Source organism: Felis catus, chromosome A1 (assembly GCF_018350175.1).
Source record: "Felis catus isolate Fca126 chromosome A1, F.catus_Fca126_mat1.0, whole genome shotgun sequence".
NCBI lineage: Eukaryota > Metazoa > Chordata > Mammalia > Carnivora > Felidae > Felis > Felis catus.
In genome coordinates, this window is record NC_058368.1 from 158608548 (window position 1) to 158625637 (window position 17090).

Consider the following 17090-nt stretch of genomic DNA (forward strand, 5'->3'; position numbering starts at 1 on the left):
CACTTGAGCCCTTTTCTAGCCAGAAGCCTCTCTAAAATGAATTCTCGGGGTGCTAGGGTGGGTCAGTCGGTTAAGCCTCTGACTTTGGCTGAGATCATGATGTCTCAATTCGTGGGTTTGAGCCCCATGTCAGGCTCTGTGCTGACAGCTCAGAGCCTGGTGCCTGCTTCAGATTCTGTGTCTCCTTTTTCTCTCTGCCCCTCCCCTTCTCATGCTCTGTCTCTATCTCTGTCTCTCTCAAAAGTAAAAAAAGAAACATTAAAAAAATATTTTGATGAATTCTCAGTGATAATATGAATTTATTGTATAAACCTGAATGAGGGCCACTTTGTGACTGCAGATACTTAGGGATTTTTTTCCTGATCCTTCCAATGCAAAAGTTATGAAAATTTCTTTGCTGTTGAAGGGGATCAGGATATGCCACCCCTAATTATGCCAATTTGGTGTATTGGTTATTTGGAGCCAAGGCAGTTGAGAAACAGTAAATACAAGAACTCCCTGCTCTCCCCCTTTCTGCCTAAAAGCAAGCCATAAATTCTCTCTCTCTCTCCTGTACTGAGATGAAGAGAGTAGCCTTTATCACTGATAACCTAGAGCCGGCACATGAGTGTTTCCAAACAAACCTTAATAGTTTTCTTAATAGTTAATAGAGCTTAATAGCTCCCCCTGTGTATTTCCTAGTCACCTTCCCACAATTTATTGGCCTTCAAAGCTCCGGACTCCCTTCCTTCTGTCTACTCACTTCTCCACAACATATTATATTTTAAGTGGCATACAAACCCCCAAGTCTCACCGCTACTTTGAATTTTCATTTCTTTTCTGTAAAGAGACCTATGCACATTAAAAAAATATATTAGCATCAGTAAAATTTGAATGCCTCTTCTCCTGTTAATCTGCTTTTCTCAGTTTAGTTCACATGCTCCATTCGTTGAACCTAGCAATTCAGTTATGCACTTCCTTCTCGTGAAGGATGTGGTTAGTCTTGTCAGCTCTTCTGGCTCAAAACACACACCTACGATGTCCCCATTAAAAAAAAAAAAAAGTACTATCTTCTGATTTTTAGGTGTTGGCTCAGTTTTTTCTTTTTGAAAACACTGTGCAGGCCAAACCAAACATTCTGTAGGCAGAATATGGCCTCTGGACTGACAGTTTGAGACCTTTAATAGATGGTTTAACTTGGAATTCTGTACCTTGGGGTCATTTTGTTGAAACTTGTTAACATATATGTTTTTCACTTAGAAACTTAAAATGATTGAGGAAATTGGAACAAAGATTTTTTTTCCTCATACAAGAATGTCTGAATATCTGTTCAGCCATTTCTCTATAGAGACCTAGGGTTCAATGTCAGCTAAGTCTGGTGGGAGTGAAGTTTGCTGTTCACCTGATGCTCTACCAGCAGAGTCAGTTTCCCTGTTATTACAACTAGATAGTCCTGGTGATTGACTAGATGTAATTTACGTATAAAATTAGATTCTTGCCTTAGACACACACATCTTTTTCTGTACAGTGAATATCAAATACTGGCCATTTCTCTATGCAGCCCAAATGTCTACAGGATTTTCACCTCATAATATGTTGGAGTGTAAAAGTCCCCAAGAGCTACAGAGATTTGCAGATAAAAATATCCGCCCTGCCTCTGGTCATCTGAGCACTGCATGTGTGGCTGAAATTGGGGCCCTGTTCAAGTTGATCCAGGATTGCTTTCCGGTGCCGGCCTCCCGAGTGATCCAGGTAATCTGAGCCAGGCCACACAGCCCTAAGGAAGCCATTCCTTCCTCATGGAGGCAATGAACGTCAACCCGGCAAGGCCACATGTTCAAAGGCCAGTGTTGCCTTCTTCATGGGGTGACACAGCTCGCAAGGAGCTCTTTGAAATGCCAGGGCAGGCTTCAGGCTGGTGGAGCAGGCACTCAACCATGCGACAGCTGGAGTCCATTAAGGTTGGCAATTTTTGCCCGAGGGATGAAAGTGCCTTTACATTGGCAAGACCAAAGAATTGGCTTACACTTGACTGATATTTGTAAATGCTTAAGGGAATTTCAGGCAAAGGAGGTGAGCCTGTCCCCCAGGGCCCTGTTTCATGCTTGAGCAATCTGCCTGTGGAAGTAATTAGGTGCTGCGCTGATGGGCTCCCTGTCAACTTAAAGACAACTCACTGAGTCCAGGAACAGTTGTCCAGAGAGCACAGAAAATTTCCTTGAAGAAAAATGGCCTGAACACAGGAAAGGAATCCAAATAGCAATGATGGTATGATTTCCCCCCTGCCCCGTTATTATTATTTTTACCATTAATACTGTCACTGAATACTCTCTCATCCGTGTTTAGAGAAAAAAATACAGGGCAGTTCTGTGGGCATTTTATTCCGATAATTTTTCCACTCCTTCGTTTTGAAATGCACACATGGGGTGCCTGGCTGCCTCACTAGTTGGAGCGTGAGACTCCATCTCGGGGTCATGAGTTTGAGCCCTCCCTGGGTGTAAAGATTGCTTAGAAAAATTAAAAAAATAAAAAAAAAATAAATCTTTTGAAATGATGTCAAGAAAACTACAAATGCACATATATTTGTTATAAAATCATCTTTCAGCCATAAACTTATTTAAAAGCAAAAACGATTTTTAATGTAACTCAGTAGCAAATATGATTTATGAGGATGATTAAATTCTTCCTTCAGATAGCTATGGCAATGCCTGAATATGAAACAATGTATTTTCTTCTACAGAGATAAGAGTCAGCGTTCTATTCTAGTCCTGCCTGATGCTTGCCAAAAACAGGAGCTAATGATTGATTAAGTTGCAGAATTGTTGTGCCCTTTAGTCCATTCTTGAATAGTGACAGTACACATTAGTGTATTAAGAACTCTCAGATTAAAGATGCTAAAAACTACATTTCCCATATTCCTCTGTCACTATAATTTCCTCTTCTTTTTTTTTAAGAGAAAGAGAGAGAGAGAGCACACATGTGAGCTGAGGAGGAGCAGAGGAGCAGAGAGAGAGAGAGAGAGAGAGAGAAAGAGAGAGAGAAAGAGAATCCCCAAGCAGGCTTCATGCTCAGCATGGAGCTTGATCCCACAACCCTGGGATTATGACCTGAGCCGAATTCAAGAGTCGGATGCTCAACGACCTGAGTCACCCAGGCGCCCCTGTCACTGCAACTTCTAATGGGAATAGGTTTTGTAAATTAGTTGCACTAGTGAGAACCGTGTTAGGAACAGAGTTAAGTTGGGGTAGAGATGGTAGGGCCTGAGACACCTATTTTAGTCTTCATGATTAGCAGATACAGAATGACTCTGGAGCCAAGCATTGAAATGTTTTCTAACTTCATGTGAAATCACAGTGTCATTTGTGTGTCACAGTCTACCTTTGATAGATTGCTTTTGCCTTATTTGGGACATGATGGTTACCAAATCATAGGTAACAGGTTTCTTTGCTGCCAAAGAGATTCCTGTGGGACCTTGCAACCTGAAGCTTTCCTGGAGTGCTAAAGAAGGCAATAAAGTACGGTTAATTCCTTTCAGTTTGACTTTTATAAAATTATATTTAGCGAGAGATTTGAGGTAAATTCTCAGTAATTATAATTACAGAACACTTATTAAAAAGCATTCAAGATCTATTTAGAAACAAGGAAAAGTAACATCCCCCAGAAACCTCAGTCACTTGTGGTTCTAGCTCTCACAGGTTGGGTCTGTGCTAGGACACTTATGCCGGTGGCACCTGTCTAGCTGTTCATTGACAACTGCTAGGTGTGAGCTTCAGGCTTCACAGTGGTGAATTTGATTCCTGCCCCTGTAGGTTCCATACAGTCTAGTGGCTTTCAGGCAGAAAGAGTCTGAGAACTAGCGGCTCTCTGTCTTCGTAAGGATTTTCAGGCTTTTTTTGGAAAATTATACTTTCTTTTTCATAGCTGAACCTAAATTCTCAGTAGACCGTGATAGATTGCTTTCTCCTTCTTCTGTTCCGCACCCCCCCCCCCCCCGCCAGGGTGAAGGGGGTTAAACTGCACATATTTAAGCTATTCCACAATGTTAATTGACCCTAAAATGCTACAACTTGAAATTTGTGCTTCCCTCAAGGTTAGTTTAGGTTTGACCCACATTAAATCCTTTGTCTTCACAGGGTGGTTCTTATATAAAGGGGACTGACACCCAAGGATGCTCAGAGATTGACATCGTGTTGTTCAGTGATGTGTTTGCCAATGTGAACCATTGCAAAAAACAACTGAGAGATGCTCTGGATGCTCTGAGGGAAAACTTAAAGCAAACATCATGTGGAAACAGGTCTGGGTGAAGGTGTTCCTGTGAATCCTTTTCTTCCACAGGTGGAAACGTCAGCTAAAGGAAATTCTTAGCTTGGTACAAAAGGGCATTATTGAGCAACCATTACTTCTGTATGCTAACATTAAATTTTTGAGAGAAAACTTGGAAAGATTGCCCCAGAGGCATTTTTTTAAGACTTCTAGCTGAACTTTCAATGAAATTTCACGAATTTGAGATTCTACGATTTAAGGACTAATTATGTTTTCCCCAGCGCACCTTTATTTAATTTCCATCCCCTAGCTGAAACCTGACTCTGAGGAATGCAAACAGGAAGGGGTGGGAAAGGTGCCTCCAAGAACCAAGAGTCTTTGAGACACATTTGTCTGATAAACATTCCCTTCAGCTATATCCTGGGGTCTCTTGCTGATGTGGCTTTGCTGACATTACACACAATGTCTCTTTGCTCCAAATGTTGAACTAATCAGACCTGGCAGGGTTTTTTTTTGTTTTTGTTTGTTTGTTTGTTTGTTTGTTTTGGTAAGTTCCAGAAAGAAAAAAGGAAAGAAATGCAAACACCTTGACGTGTTATTATTTATTTTTCTCTTTCATTTTTACACATCCTGCTATTTTTTTTCAGTATAGTGAACTGTGGATGAAGAGAAACGCAAATATCCATGTTGTAAAATAAAGAAAGCATTTTTCCTGAGAAAAACAAACCAAGCTATGTGTTACTTTTTCTAAAATAAGATCAATGTTTTAAAACAATGTCCCAGAACTGTTTCTTAATTTAAATAATAGATTCATTACCAAGCCTTCGCTTCAAATGAGTATGGAGAAGTAGCTTGAATGTGTCTTTATTGAAACACACTACCTTCAGGAAAACCAAACACCTACTAAATTGTGGTAGTTAGCGAAAGACTTCAGATGAATGGCATGATGGTGACAATAGTGACTGACATCCTTTGGGTTGGAAAGGCAGAAAGGGAAATGATGGAGTTTCACATACAATTACACTTTGGATGGAGAAAGACCACCTTTAAGAAAAAAGAAAACAAACAGGAGAAATAGGAGAATGTGTTTTTCATTTTTATCCATTGCTTCTTCCAAGTTTTCCCCATTAAATTTGTAAACTAAAGGTTGCATCATACTATTGTTATTATTATTTATCAAAACAGAATGTTAATGTACTCTAAGGCACATTAAAAATAAGAGTTAGGCTGTATTCTTTCCATGGTAACCTTATTTGGAAACACAATATTTGTTTTTCATTGTTAGGTCATTTTCTATACTCCTCACCCACCCAACTTCAAAGAACCTTATGGATTCACTCTCCCTAATGCTTTTTCCCCTCTTCCATATCTCAGCTGCCCTTCACTTGGAAAAAACAGCTCTTGAAAGTCTTTACTTTTTAGATTTCCAGAAGGAATTTTGAAGTAGAACCCATGAAAAATAACAACCCTGAAAACCATGGTTCATTTACTCTAATTGTTCCTGACTAAAAACAAGCAAACTCATTTTCTCATCTATGTTCCTTCTGTTCTTTCAACTCATTAAGTAATTTAATTGAAAAGTCTTCAAAGTTGAACCGAGTTCCCAGGTAACCACCATCTTTCTTTTGCACCTTTTAAATGCCTGTTCATTTTCACTCACTCTGAGTGATTTTTCAAGGGACTAATGGTTTTAATTCAGCCCAGAATGTATTTTATCCCATATTTTGTTTGGCTGAATGGTTCCTGTGGCTAAAAAGGAGCATATTTTCTGAGAAGTAAGACTTAGAGGCAAACTGAGAAAAGAGGACTGTGAAGTCAGGAAAAGAGGCAGATTGTCCAAGGGTGTTGTTTGGTACTGATATCTGAATGGGGCAGCCGCTTTTTCTGGCTTTCTTCTCCACTACTCAGAGCAACTAAGACCATACCACAATTCATTTGAAGGGAAAATTGAATTAAAAATGGACAAGAAGCAGATATGTGGGTCTGACAGTTGGTTTTGACTCCCACCCACTGAGAGAGTAGAGTTTATTGTTTCAGTTGATGCCTGGTTTTTGGTGATATATTGTTTGTTGCTGTTATTTTTAAAGCTATTCAGTTACTTTATTTTGAGAGACGGGTGTGAGAAAAACTCGTTCTTTTCCTTTGAAACTAGTCTATATCTTAATCTACCAGTAACAACAACTGTTCTATGTCAGTCACTTTCCGGGCCCTGCTTATGAATGAAATCTCAGGAGACTTGCCCAATAAGCCCAAGTTACTGGAAATCATTTACATGCCAGAGGTATTGTGCTCCTCTCTTTACACATCAGTGTGTTTATTATTAAAAAACCACAATGGGAAAACATACTTTCAGCTTTTAAGGAGATGGTGTTATAAAGCGTCACACCTACAATAATTATGTTATAATTGGAATTTCTCCACATTATCTCTTATTTCTTATTGCATTGATTTAGAAGTCTTGAAAACAAGAATCTCTCTTTCATTATATTATCCAGTCGGAGCATCTTAAAGCTCTCCTCTGAGAAATAGTCTTTTAAAATTACATTGCCGGGTGGCTGGGTGGCTCAGTCAGTTAAGCATCTGACTCTTGATTTTGGCTCAGGTCGTGAACTCATGGTTTGTGGGTTTGAGCCCTGCATCGGGCTCTGTGCTGACAGTGTGGACCCTGCTTGGGATTCTCTGTCTCCCTCTCTCTGCCCCTCCCCTGCCCACACTGTCTCTCTAAATGAATAAATAAATAAATAAAGTCAGATTGGAGGACTTGGAGTTGTCTTGATAAGACATGGACAAGACATGGCATGTTCATGGACTGGGTTGACAAGAATAGGAAGTGGCAAATAATATCACCTGAGGACTCCTGAACAAGCACTGCTATGACCCATGCCTCTTTTCTACTAATAAGATTAGCAAAAATCTTTTGGAATACTCATTGGACAGTAATGTGTATGTAAGGTAGCCTAAGATAGTGACATTCTCATTAACCTTGACCCATTTTAGAACTCTGAACTCCTCAGTGGATTTAATACTTCATTCAAACTCTCGGGTATACACAACAGTAAAAACTTCACATACCAATGGCCATGTCTCCTATAGTCCTGTCTCTTGGAATTTCTAGTGATTTTTTAAGATTAAAGCCAGGACACGTGCATAAAAAAATCTTAGATGCTTCAGCTGATGTTCTTTTTCCAAGTGGATAGAATAAGAACTGATTACCCAAGTAACACCTCATACCCATTAAATAAAAATGTTTGGAGGCCAGCGCATCTGTACTTTTTAAGGATCCCCAGGTAATTCTAATATGCAACAAAGTTGGGGAACCACTGTTACAGCCTGGTATGTTCACCAAGGACTTTGCCCTAGTCCTTGTCTCCTCAGCTCTTAAGACTGAACCCTCATCCATGTTGTCTCATTCAGGCAAAACTATCACCAACCCCATTCAACTCTTGAAGACATTCTGCTTTATTTCTTCAGCCGTGCCTGTCTCAAGCATCTTCAGAATTCAGCAGATGTTTGGAGGGAAAAGCAGGTCATATTTCAGATTCAACTCTCCACCCTTCCCTTTTGATCAGGATTGTGGCCTCCAAGTCTCTTAACGTTGCATCAATCCCCTGAACTAGAAAGAGTTCTGCTGGTTTCTTTACCCCAGAAGCTTCTCTTCACACAAACAAAATCCATGTTTTCAGCCTTGTGTCTATTCCCCAAATCAGTGTATGTCCCCAGAAAGGAAAGAGCAGAGTATCTGTCCACCTCTCCATAATCTGCTGCCCCCACCCTCATGGAATCTCAGCCTTTCTAGCTTCATCAACTCCCTGATGCCCCTCAAATACGTTTATATGTGGTTTTGAAAACCTAATTTTCTAGTTGTTCTGAATGAGCATCAATCTTCCACAGACTACTTCATTATACCCAGAAGTAGAAGTCTGATTTCTTTTAAAATATATTACTTAATCACATTCATGGTTAACAATATCTTGTGCCCCAATCTATATTCAGATAATAATTCACTTAAACATTACTTCTTAATCACCTACTACATGTCAGATATTAGGGACAGGGCAGTAAATAAAACAAACACAGCTCCTGCCTTTGTTCAACCAACACTCCAATATAAGAGAAATAAGCAAATAATGCCAAGTGGTAACTAAATGCTGTGAAGAAACATAAAGCAGGGTAAGGGAACAGGGACAGGGAGGGAGCTCTTGTTTTAAAGGGTGGCCAGGGAATGCCAAACAGTGCAACGAAGACTGAAGCCTTGTGGAGTATCTTCCATCAATGTACTCTAGGTATAGGAATGGCAATTGCAAAGACCCTGAGAAGGGAACATTCCTGGAATGTTTAAGAAATAGCCAGGAGAGTAGCAGGGCTAGAATAAGGGGAAGGGTGGTTGAAAATCATCTCAGTTTCTTTTTTCTCTACTATTTCTCATGCCATGTCTTGTTCCTTTGTTAAGGATCCTAATGGGAAAGAGAGCACCATTGTCTTTAAGATTCAATTTTTTATGTACTGAAGGTCTTCACAATCATTCTTTTGAGATCATGGCCTGCTATGATGTCCTGGGGCATGCACCCTCCACAGGTAAGGTTTATTTTTTTGTTTCACAGGAAGCCTTAAAATGACTGCTTATTCAACATGTATTTATACAGGACTGAGGACATCCAGACACAGCAGTGAAGTAGGAGTAGGGAACCAGGCTGCTTGTCGTAGTGAAACATTTAGTGTTGTTAGGAGACATTTTTTTTTTCCTGCAGCACATAAACACCATGCATCTGTCTGCCACCAGTTTTTAATTTAAGAAGTGTGATCAAGTATTAACTATTTGTCCAGGATAATGGAGTAGAGAAAGAGCACAAACGAAGTATGTACATAGCTTGCAGGGAGCTGCTGCTTGTAGCAGGAATCCCTATGTGAGCCTAAGCTGGGTTTGCCCCAGGATTCAGGCACAATCTGGCTGACTCAGGAGGGAAACTGAGTCTTCCCCAGTGGGAAAGATGGGTTAGGAACATAACTTTGGTCCAAACTGAACAGACCAGTATTGCAGAGAAAGGTGCTTAGTACTCGGCACCAGTGGACTCATGCCTGTCTCTTGGAGAAAGACTTCAATAAAATTTGAGGGAAAACTAGACGAGCTGTTTCCTGGATGTCTGCTATGGCAGCCAGAGCTCAAGTCAGCACAACTTTGCAGCCTGAGTGGTGGAATGCAGCTCTGGGGTTATTGTGTGAACGAGGAAGGGGTCCAGAAGGCATGAGGAGCCAAGAAGTCACCCTCACTGTGACCTGAGAAGATGCAAGAACAGGCCTCTCTCCTTCAGGGTCTTACTTCCCCACTACTGGCCCGAAGAGTTGTGCCTTTGGCAGGCATGGCCACCCTGATGACATAACTATTTTTGGTGGGACCATCAGTGCTTTTGGTAACAGCAGCTACAGAAGACATCAAACAGCACAAATGATCAAGAGAAGATGATAATGGCAAATATCATGTGGTATAGAAAGAAAAAGTCTGTAAGCACATGTGAGATAGTCTATGGGGGCATCTTAAATAGGGGAGGAATTTGAGGAAACTCCTTAAAGAAATGGGAAGTGAAAAGGACAGAGTCATAGAATGATATTGTGATGGCTACTGTGATGTTATTTTTATCCCTAAGATGTGCTATCTGAAATGAGATATGAAATATAGAATTTAGTCCATACTTACAAAAAGAGGGGAATAAAGTATCTCCATTAGGCAAGAAGATTAAGGCCCCGTTATCAGCTCCTCAAAATCCATATGTTGAAACCCTAACTTTCAGTGTGATGGTATTATGAGGAGAGACCTTTGGGGAGGCAATCAGGTTTGGATGAGGTCATGGGGAATGGACCCCCAGGATGGGATCAGTGCCCCTCAAGGAAGAGAAGGAGACACAAGAACTTCCTCTCGGGGCCATGTGAAGCTACAGCAAGAAGGTAGCCAACTGCAAGCCAAGAAGAGATCTGTCACTAGGAACCAAATCTACTGGCACCTTGATCTTGGACTTCCTAGCCTCCGGAACTGTAAAAAAATAAGTTTCTGTTGTTTAAGCCATGCAGTCTGTGATATTTTGTTATAGTAGCCCCAGCGGAGGCCCAGATGACTAAGTGATTTATGCAAACATAAGTATATTCTCCAGAGAACTTGGGTGTTGAGTGTAGGCTTCTGCTTGACTTAGAACATTTATGTATGTATTCTCTTTGCGTCAATAGGTGGTACTAAAAGTACCATAGCAAATCATGAGCCAATATATGAGCAGTGATCCTCCTGTAGCTTAGCAGGACATATTAAATATTTTCACTGTTCTATTCACTTATTTATCCCATTCAACCATTATTTGTGGAATATCTCCCATGTGCTATTAAATACTTACAATGAAATAGACAGGAGATCAAGATTGTTGTTCTTTTGGAGCTCACATTTTGTAGAGGAGAGATTCCTAACCTTGAAATATCTGTTATTCCCTAAGGCTCCAGTCTATCTGTCTATCTGTTATTCCCTAAGGCTCTATCTCTATGTCTTTGCCCACTGTTTCCATTGATTTTTTAAGTTTATTTAAGTAATCTCTATACCCAACATGGGGCTGGAACTCACAACCCTGATATCTAGAGTCACATGCTCTCCTGACTGAGTCAGCCAGGCACCCCCAGTGATACATTTTCTTAACCTGCCCCACCCTATACTCTATCTTAAAGTTTCTGCTCAACCTTCAAGACTCAACTCAGCACCAGCTCAACTTGCTTCTCTAATTCTTCCTAGACCTGACTCTTCTGCTTTCCCACAGAATCCTCCCTATATCTCCACCACAGCATGATCCTCTATACTGTCACTATGTACAGGTTTGGCTTCCCACAGTGTTTTGAGCTCCATGAGCATAAGATTTGTCTTTGTTCCTGGTACTGTATTATTCAATAACTATTCATGGAATAAAAAGAATTATTAAACATAACATTGGTCCTACCCTCTCAGCCAGACCCCAGAGGAACAGGTTGACTTTCCTGAGCTAGTTCTTTTACTAATCAGCACTGTTGGACAATGTGCTGCTCACATTAAAATTCTCTTCTTTTGTGCTATAATTTGTTAATGCACATGCACTACATGCCTGCCATGGTCTAGAAACTGTGTTACCACTGGGTACAAACATGAATAAGACATGATGAAGTTTATAGTCTGGAGGGGAAAACACATGCATAGGCTATTTTATTTTGTGTTGTTTGTTTATTTATTTTGAGAGAGTGAGAGAGAGAGAGAGAGAGAGAGAGAGAGCAGGAATGCACTAGCTGGGGAGGGGCAGAGAGAGAGAGGGAGAAAGAGAATCCCAAGCAGGCTCCATACTGTCAGTGCAGAGATGGACACGAGGTTTGATCTCATGAACTGTGAGACTGCCCTGAACCAAAATCAAGGAGTAGACGCTTGACCAACTGAGCTACCCAGGTGCCCCATAAATAGGTCATTTTAATATAACATCATCTGTAATAAGACAGAAGTATAGGGAACTCTGAAATAAGGATACTAGGAAAGGGAATGTGACATCTTGGTCTATACTGCAGTGTTAGTTAAGTCTTCTTGGCTCTGATAATCTTGCTGATCCTGTAAGACTTTTTTAAAGTGCTATGATTTATCCAGCACTTATTATATGCCATACATAATTCTCATTGCCCTAAAATTAATCTCATTAAATGAATCCCATTTGGTTTGCAAAAAAACAAACAAAACAAAACAAACACCTAAAATAATGACCCTCTCTCCAGTTTGCATATTTAAAAAAAATTGAGCCTTAGAAAATGTAAGCAAACTACCCACAGTTATGTAGCCAGTATGTGCAAGGCCTGGGATATAAATCCAGGTCCTTCACACTGTCTAGATCCTGTGTAGACTGATACAATGTCAAAGTTCTATAATGGGAAGAATACACTGGGCTTGAAGCCAAATCCCAGATCTATTTTATATTATCTATGAGACCTTAGGTAAATCATGGAAATCTCAAAGCTCATTTTTTTAAATCTAAAAAACAGAGATATTGCAAGAATTAAAATATGAGATTCAATTTGAAATCACGTAGCAAAATGCTTATTAGCTCAATGAATATTTATTTAAAAAAGATGATTCTATCTCCTTACGTCTTACCATAGGCTCATAAAGCTTTTGTATTTGTGCAAATTAATTCTTTCTCTTGTGTGCAGACTTCAAAAGCACAATTGTTAGCCAACAGCAGTTCCTTGGAAATTGTCTTGAGGATTTGAGGCTGTATCAGTAGCTCTTGAGCTAAAATGTCTCCCAGAGGAGAGAAACATATTTTTACACTGGCTTCTAAGTCCCCTAAGTTCTTGAGCACAGCTGTGTGAAATGAACTGAAAAATCCTGAAATTGTTATGTAACCCTGCTTTTCTCCACTGGTGATGGGGAGTGGATTTTACAGGACAACAACAATCCAGCAATTCAGACAAATCTTAGGATTCCAAGGAATTTTAGTGGGCAACTAAATGTTGCTAAAAATTGCCAGAGCAAGACTCAGATGATCACATCAAGTTTTCACAGGAATCTTGATGTCATTCCCTGCACACCTTACATAAGTGCTACACAATCAATAGTGCGGCCCATGTGCTACAATGCAGCCCAGAGCCATGAGATCTGACAAGACCATGATTGACAACATTCCTGCCCCAGATGTGATTCTCAGATCAGCATTATCAGCATCACTTAGGAACTTGCTAGATACAGAATCTTGGGTTCCATCCCAGACCTACTAAATCAGAAATTGCATTTCAAAAGATCCCCACAAGATTCTTGTACTCATTAAAGTCTGAGAACCATTGAATTAGCCACTAATTAGGCATTTGGGCTCAGATCTAACATGCAATAGAAGATAGTAGGGTGACAATAGATGGTTTAACTTCTTGGCCATGCTGACTTTGAGCCACCTACTTAACCTCTCTGACTCTCCTCCTCCTTTGCAAGCTGGAGAGAATAATAGTTCCTTTATCTCAGGGATGTTAAAGAGTAAATGTGTTAATAATTATAAAGCGTTTAGAATAGTACTTGATTCAAAGCAAGGGAGCTAACTGTTCCTGTATTTCAAATAATGGTGATGATGTGATAATACTAAACTAAAGTTTCTTAAACTGACCTAAGTCACACAGAGTAGAAATAGAAGACCATAAGCATTAAAAATAAGTTAGGGACCACAAACTTGGGTTTTTGTCAGTGAAGACCTTTGAAGGAGGGGAAATGTTCATATACCAGTGGCTTTGAGTAGATAATCCCCAGGTCAGACATGACATCCCATCAGATAAATAGAGTAAGTCATCAGGTATCTGGCACACTTATTGAATATCAAAATTTGAGTTAAATTATTGTTTCTTTTATCTTTTATCATCATAAATCTGAGTTTCTGGCCAAGTCTGATTGCTAAGAAAGGCAGAGAAAAACTCTGAGGAAAACTTAAAGGTCTTTTTTAATAGTTCAAATGACTATTGCCTGGAAGTTTGGGACTGGAATATGTTTGTTATAATATGCCCTTATAAGATATGTGTCATATATAACTCTATTTATTTGCTTATGTTTATCATAGTAATTTGATTTTACTCTCTAACCTGTTGATAATCAACCTACTATTATATCTCTGATTTGGCCATAAACAGCTGGACCAGGGTAAAAGGACTGCACAGATATGCTTGAGATTAGGGATCCAGATAAAGGCACATCAGTATTTTACTTTCTGTAAAATATATTTTATAACTAACATAAAGTTTCTAACCAATTAGCTTTAAAATACATATTGTAGATGTGAAATTTTCCATGATTAACAAGAGTATCATTGTGTGCAATTTAGTTGGGCAGAAGGATAGGTATGTGTAAGGGCTGTCTAAAATAAATTCATATTAGAACTTCCAATTGCTTTGAATTGGGAAAATTTAAATAGATTATGATAAAAGGTACTAAACATTTATATTTCATACAGAGAGAATAAGCATGACCTGAGTACATGTTTTATAAGGTTATAGTATTAAGCTGTTGATGGTCATTCTTGCCATTTAATCTCATTTTCCTCCCTCATTAGTGGACTATTTGTTTTAAATTTGACCCAAATACATCTTTAAAATCATTTCTACCTTTATAAATATAAATTCCCTCGTGTCCAGGTGGTAGAATCTCTTCTGCAAGTATATATACAAATAAGAACAATTTAGATATTGAACAAGGGGAATTATATAGGTTATTGTTCAGAGAGTCTGATGACATTTAGTTTATATGTAGATGATATTTGCCTAAGGTACTGAAATCTGCTTCTGGGAAATAAACTTCCAGTGTGAACAGACAGAAAATCTGCCTCATCAGATTTTCTTATATCTGAGTTTGCTCACTTGAATTGCTCAGGCATCATGATGTTGAAGCTCTCTCTTTTAATTACTTGAGTAAACTGGAATAACTTTCCTAATAAGAAAAAAAAAAAAAAAAACAACTTTCGTTTTAAATGATCAAGATCTAATTAATCAGAGAAACATAGCTCATTTGTATTGGGGAAGCCAAAAAAGAAGAGGGAGCAAATTCTCACAATGGTCTTTGTTCCTTGGTGTTAACAGATTTAAAACACCTTTACCGCAAACTGTATCTCTGTAACGACAGTGACTCAGCACAGCTGTGTGCCTTGGCCCTCTTGCCGTACCAAGTGGATTTTGTCAAGGCATCTGTGGTGAGGGTGAAGGAGCTCATTCGTTTAATGATACATTGGTTCAAGACGTCATTTGCCAAGTCCACCGAGGAAAATAAGTATGTAACCAGCACATGGGCACCATGTGAGCCTTCCTCTTTTCATATCCCTTTCCTTTATACTTCTAGGCCCCACCTCTTACCTTGGTAGGCAGAGGAGAGGGAAATATAGGGAGAGAGGGAGAGAGAGAGAAAGAGAGAGAGAGAGAGAAGAAAGGGCTGTCTAGAATATGGAACATCTGTATTATTATTATTCTGAAACAATATAATGGTTTGGTAGGAACCAAAGAATAGAAACAAAAATATTCAGTGGCATAGCCAGAGGGATTGGTGCAAAGAACGAAGCCGCAGGAAAAAGAAAGGGGAAACTACCAGCACAATTTGAGCTTCAAGTGTTCCTTCTGCTGTAGCCAATTCTATCAGAGGCAGAGTTGTCTTTCAGAGAAGGGGGATCCTCAAAAGTTGCTATGTGCATGTTCTTGATTCTTTCCTTGCGTTTGCTGGGAATAAGCTCTAACTTATAATGATGGGAGGTGAGGGAGACAGTGACTGGTTTGAGTATTTTAAGATAAACTTTTGATAAACAAAGACATAGAATATATCTGAATTCTCCTTTTGGCAGAAATAGCAGGGACAGGAGATTTACTATAACATATTTATATATGGCCACTTTCTACAAAGAGTATGTCTTCTTTGTCTTTGTATAAAGTTACTAATAATCATGACTTGTTCATCTGAATCACCCACTGTTTACTCTTTGTATATTTTTATGTTTACCATAGAAAACATTAGTCACTTTGTAAACATATATTTCTATATAATTACTTCCTGTATCTAAACATCTCTGAACAGTCTATATGTTTTTTCTCATTTGGTTGAGCAAAAATTTATTATTAAAAATAGAAGAACAGAAGACCAAGAAAGAAAGTTTCTTGCCTGAGTAGATCCTTGGTCAGATTATAGGCCTGGTTTTGAAATCTGACACTGTTTTGTTTTGTTTTTTAACGGAGAGCATTTAGAGGTCTGCAAAGAAGCTTATCTCTTAGCGTAGCAGAACAATAATTCTAAGACTTAAAAAGGTGCTATTGTGGGGGAAATTGGACCACATATGTTGTAATATGGTAATTGGTTTTCTATTTTTGGAAAGTAATCTGGTAGTGTTGTATTAAATATTTATTATGTGTTAAGGATTTTAAAATATTCAAACCATTTGTCAAGGTAATTCCTTTATAGGTTAAAAAAAAGTAATAGTAAAAAGTAAAAAAAAAAAGAGTTTATTTATTAGTTGGTTTCAAAAAAGAGTTGAGGTCATTTGTATTAAAAATATGTCCTAAAAAAGTACTAAAAATAAAGATTTTTAAGAAAAGAGATGAGAAATACTTCGAGAACTAACCTTACAGAAAATGAATGCATTTAAAGAAGTAATTTGTGTAAATATATTCAGAATAGTACTGCTTAAGATAAAGAACAGCAAAAATGCCCTTGAAGAACAAATAAACTTGCCCACAAACATGATCAAATACTATTCAAGACAAATTTGGGAAGCACAGTAATTAATATGTGGAAGGAGTTACATGAAACAATGTTAAACGACTAAAACATAACACAGAATAAATAGTATGAACATGTATCAGAAGTATGAAAGTACAGATGTAAATGTGCTGTAAAATGTGAGGGAAAATAGTCTAATGTTTATTAAGTTTTTTCCCCCTAAATTTACTCTCATGTCATATGAAGAGCATCCTCTGCCTGAGTGGTTTTCAACCATGACTTTCTTTTGGCACTTGGGAATACCAGCTGGTTCAAGTGGGGATGGATTTGAAGTCTGGTGTTTGTTGCTGTCAACCCTCAGGGAGTATTGTAAGAACTAAATTATTGATAGTCTGAAATCTGGTTTGCTATTTCATTACCAGGACAAAAAATTTTGTCTCCTTTTAGTTTTTCCTATTTTCTTTACTGAAATAAAAACAAACGACCAATAATGATAGTAAGAAAATATTTCCATGCTATTAGGGGAAGTACTGCATGATTTTGCAATATATCTTCAAAAGAGATTGCACTGGCTAATGAATGCCAAGGCAACAAAATATGTGTTTGGATATCAACCAACATGGAATCCTGAAACTATCTGGTT

General features: G+C 38.7%; 1 protein-coding gene across 4 annotated transcripts in view; it reads left to right on the forward strand.

Annotated features, from left to right (window-relative positions):
* The window catches only part of LOC109502451 (2'-5'-oligoadenylate synthase 3-like), a 30539-nt gene that overhangs the window by 10659 nt on the left and 2790 nt on the right, over window positions 1–17090 (forward strand). For all 4 annotated transcript variants that reach the window (XM_045033960.1, XM_045033964.1, XM_045033971.1 and 1 more), the window contains exons 4-7: window positions 1541–1731; window positions 4113–4273; window positions 8693–8817; window positions 14830–15016. In XM_045033960.1, the coding sequence (XP_044889895.1) occupies window positions 1541–1731; window positions 4113–4273; window positions 8693–8817; window positions 14830–15016 (664 nt within the window). The remainder of the gene's footprint in view (window positions 1–1540; window positions 1732–4112; window positions 4274–8692; window positions 8818–14829; window positions 15017–17090) is intronic.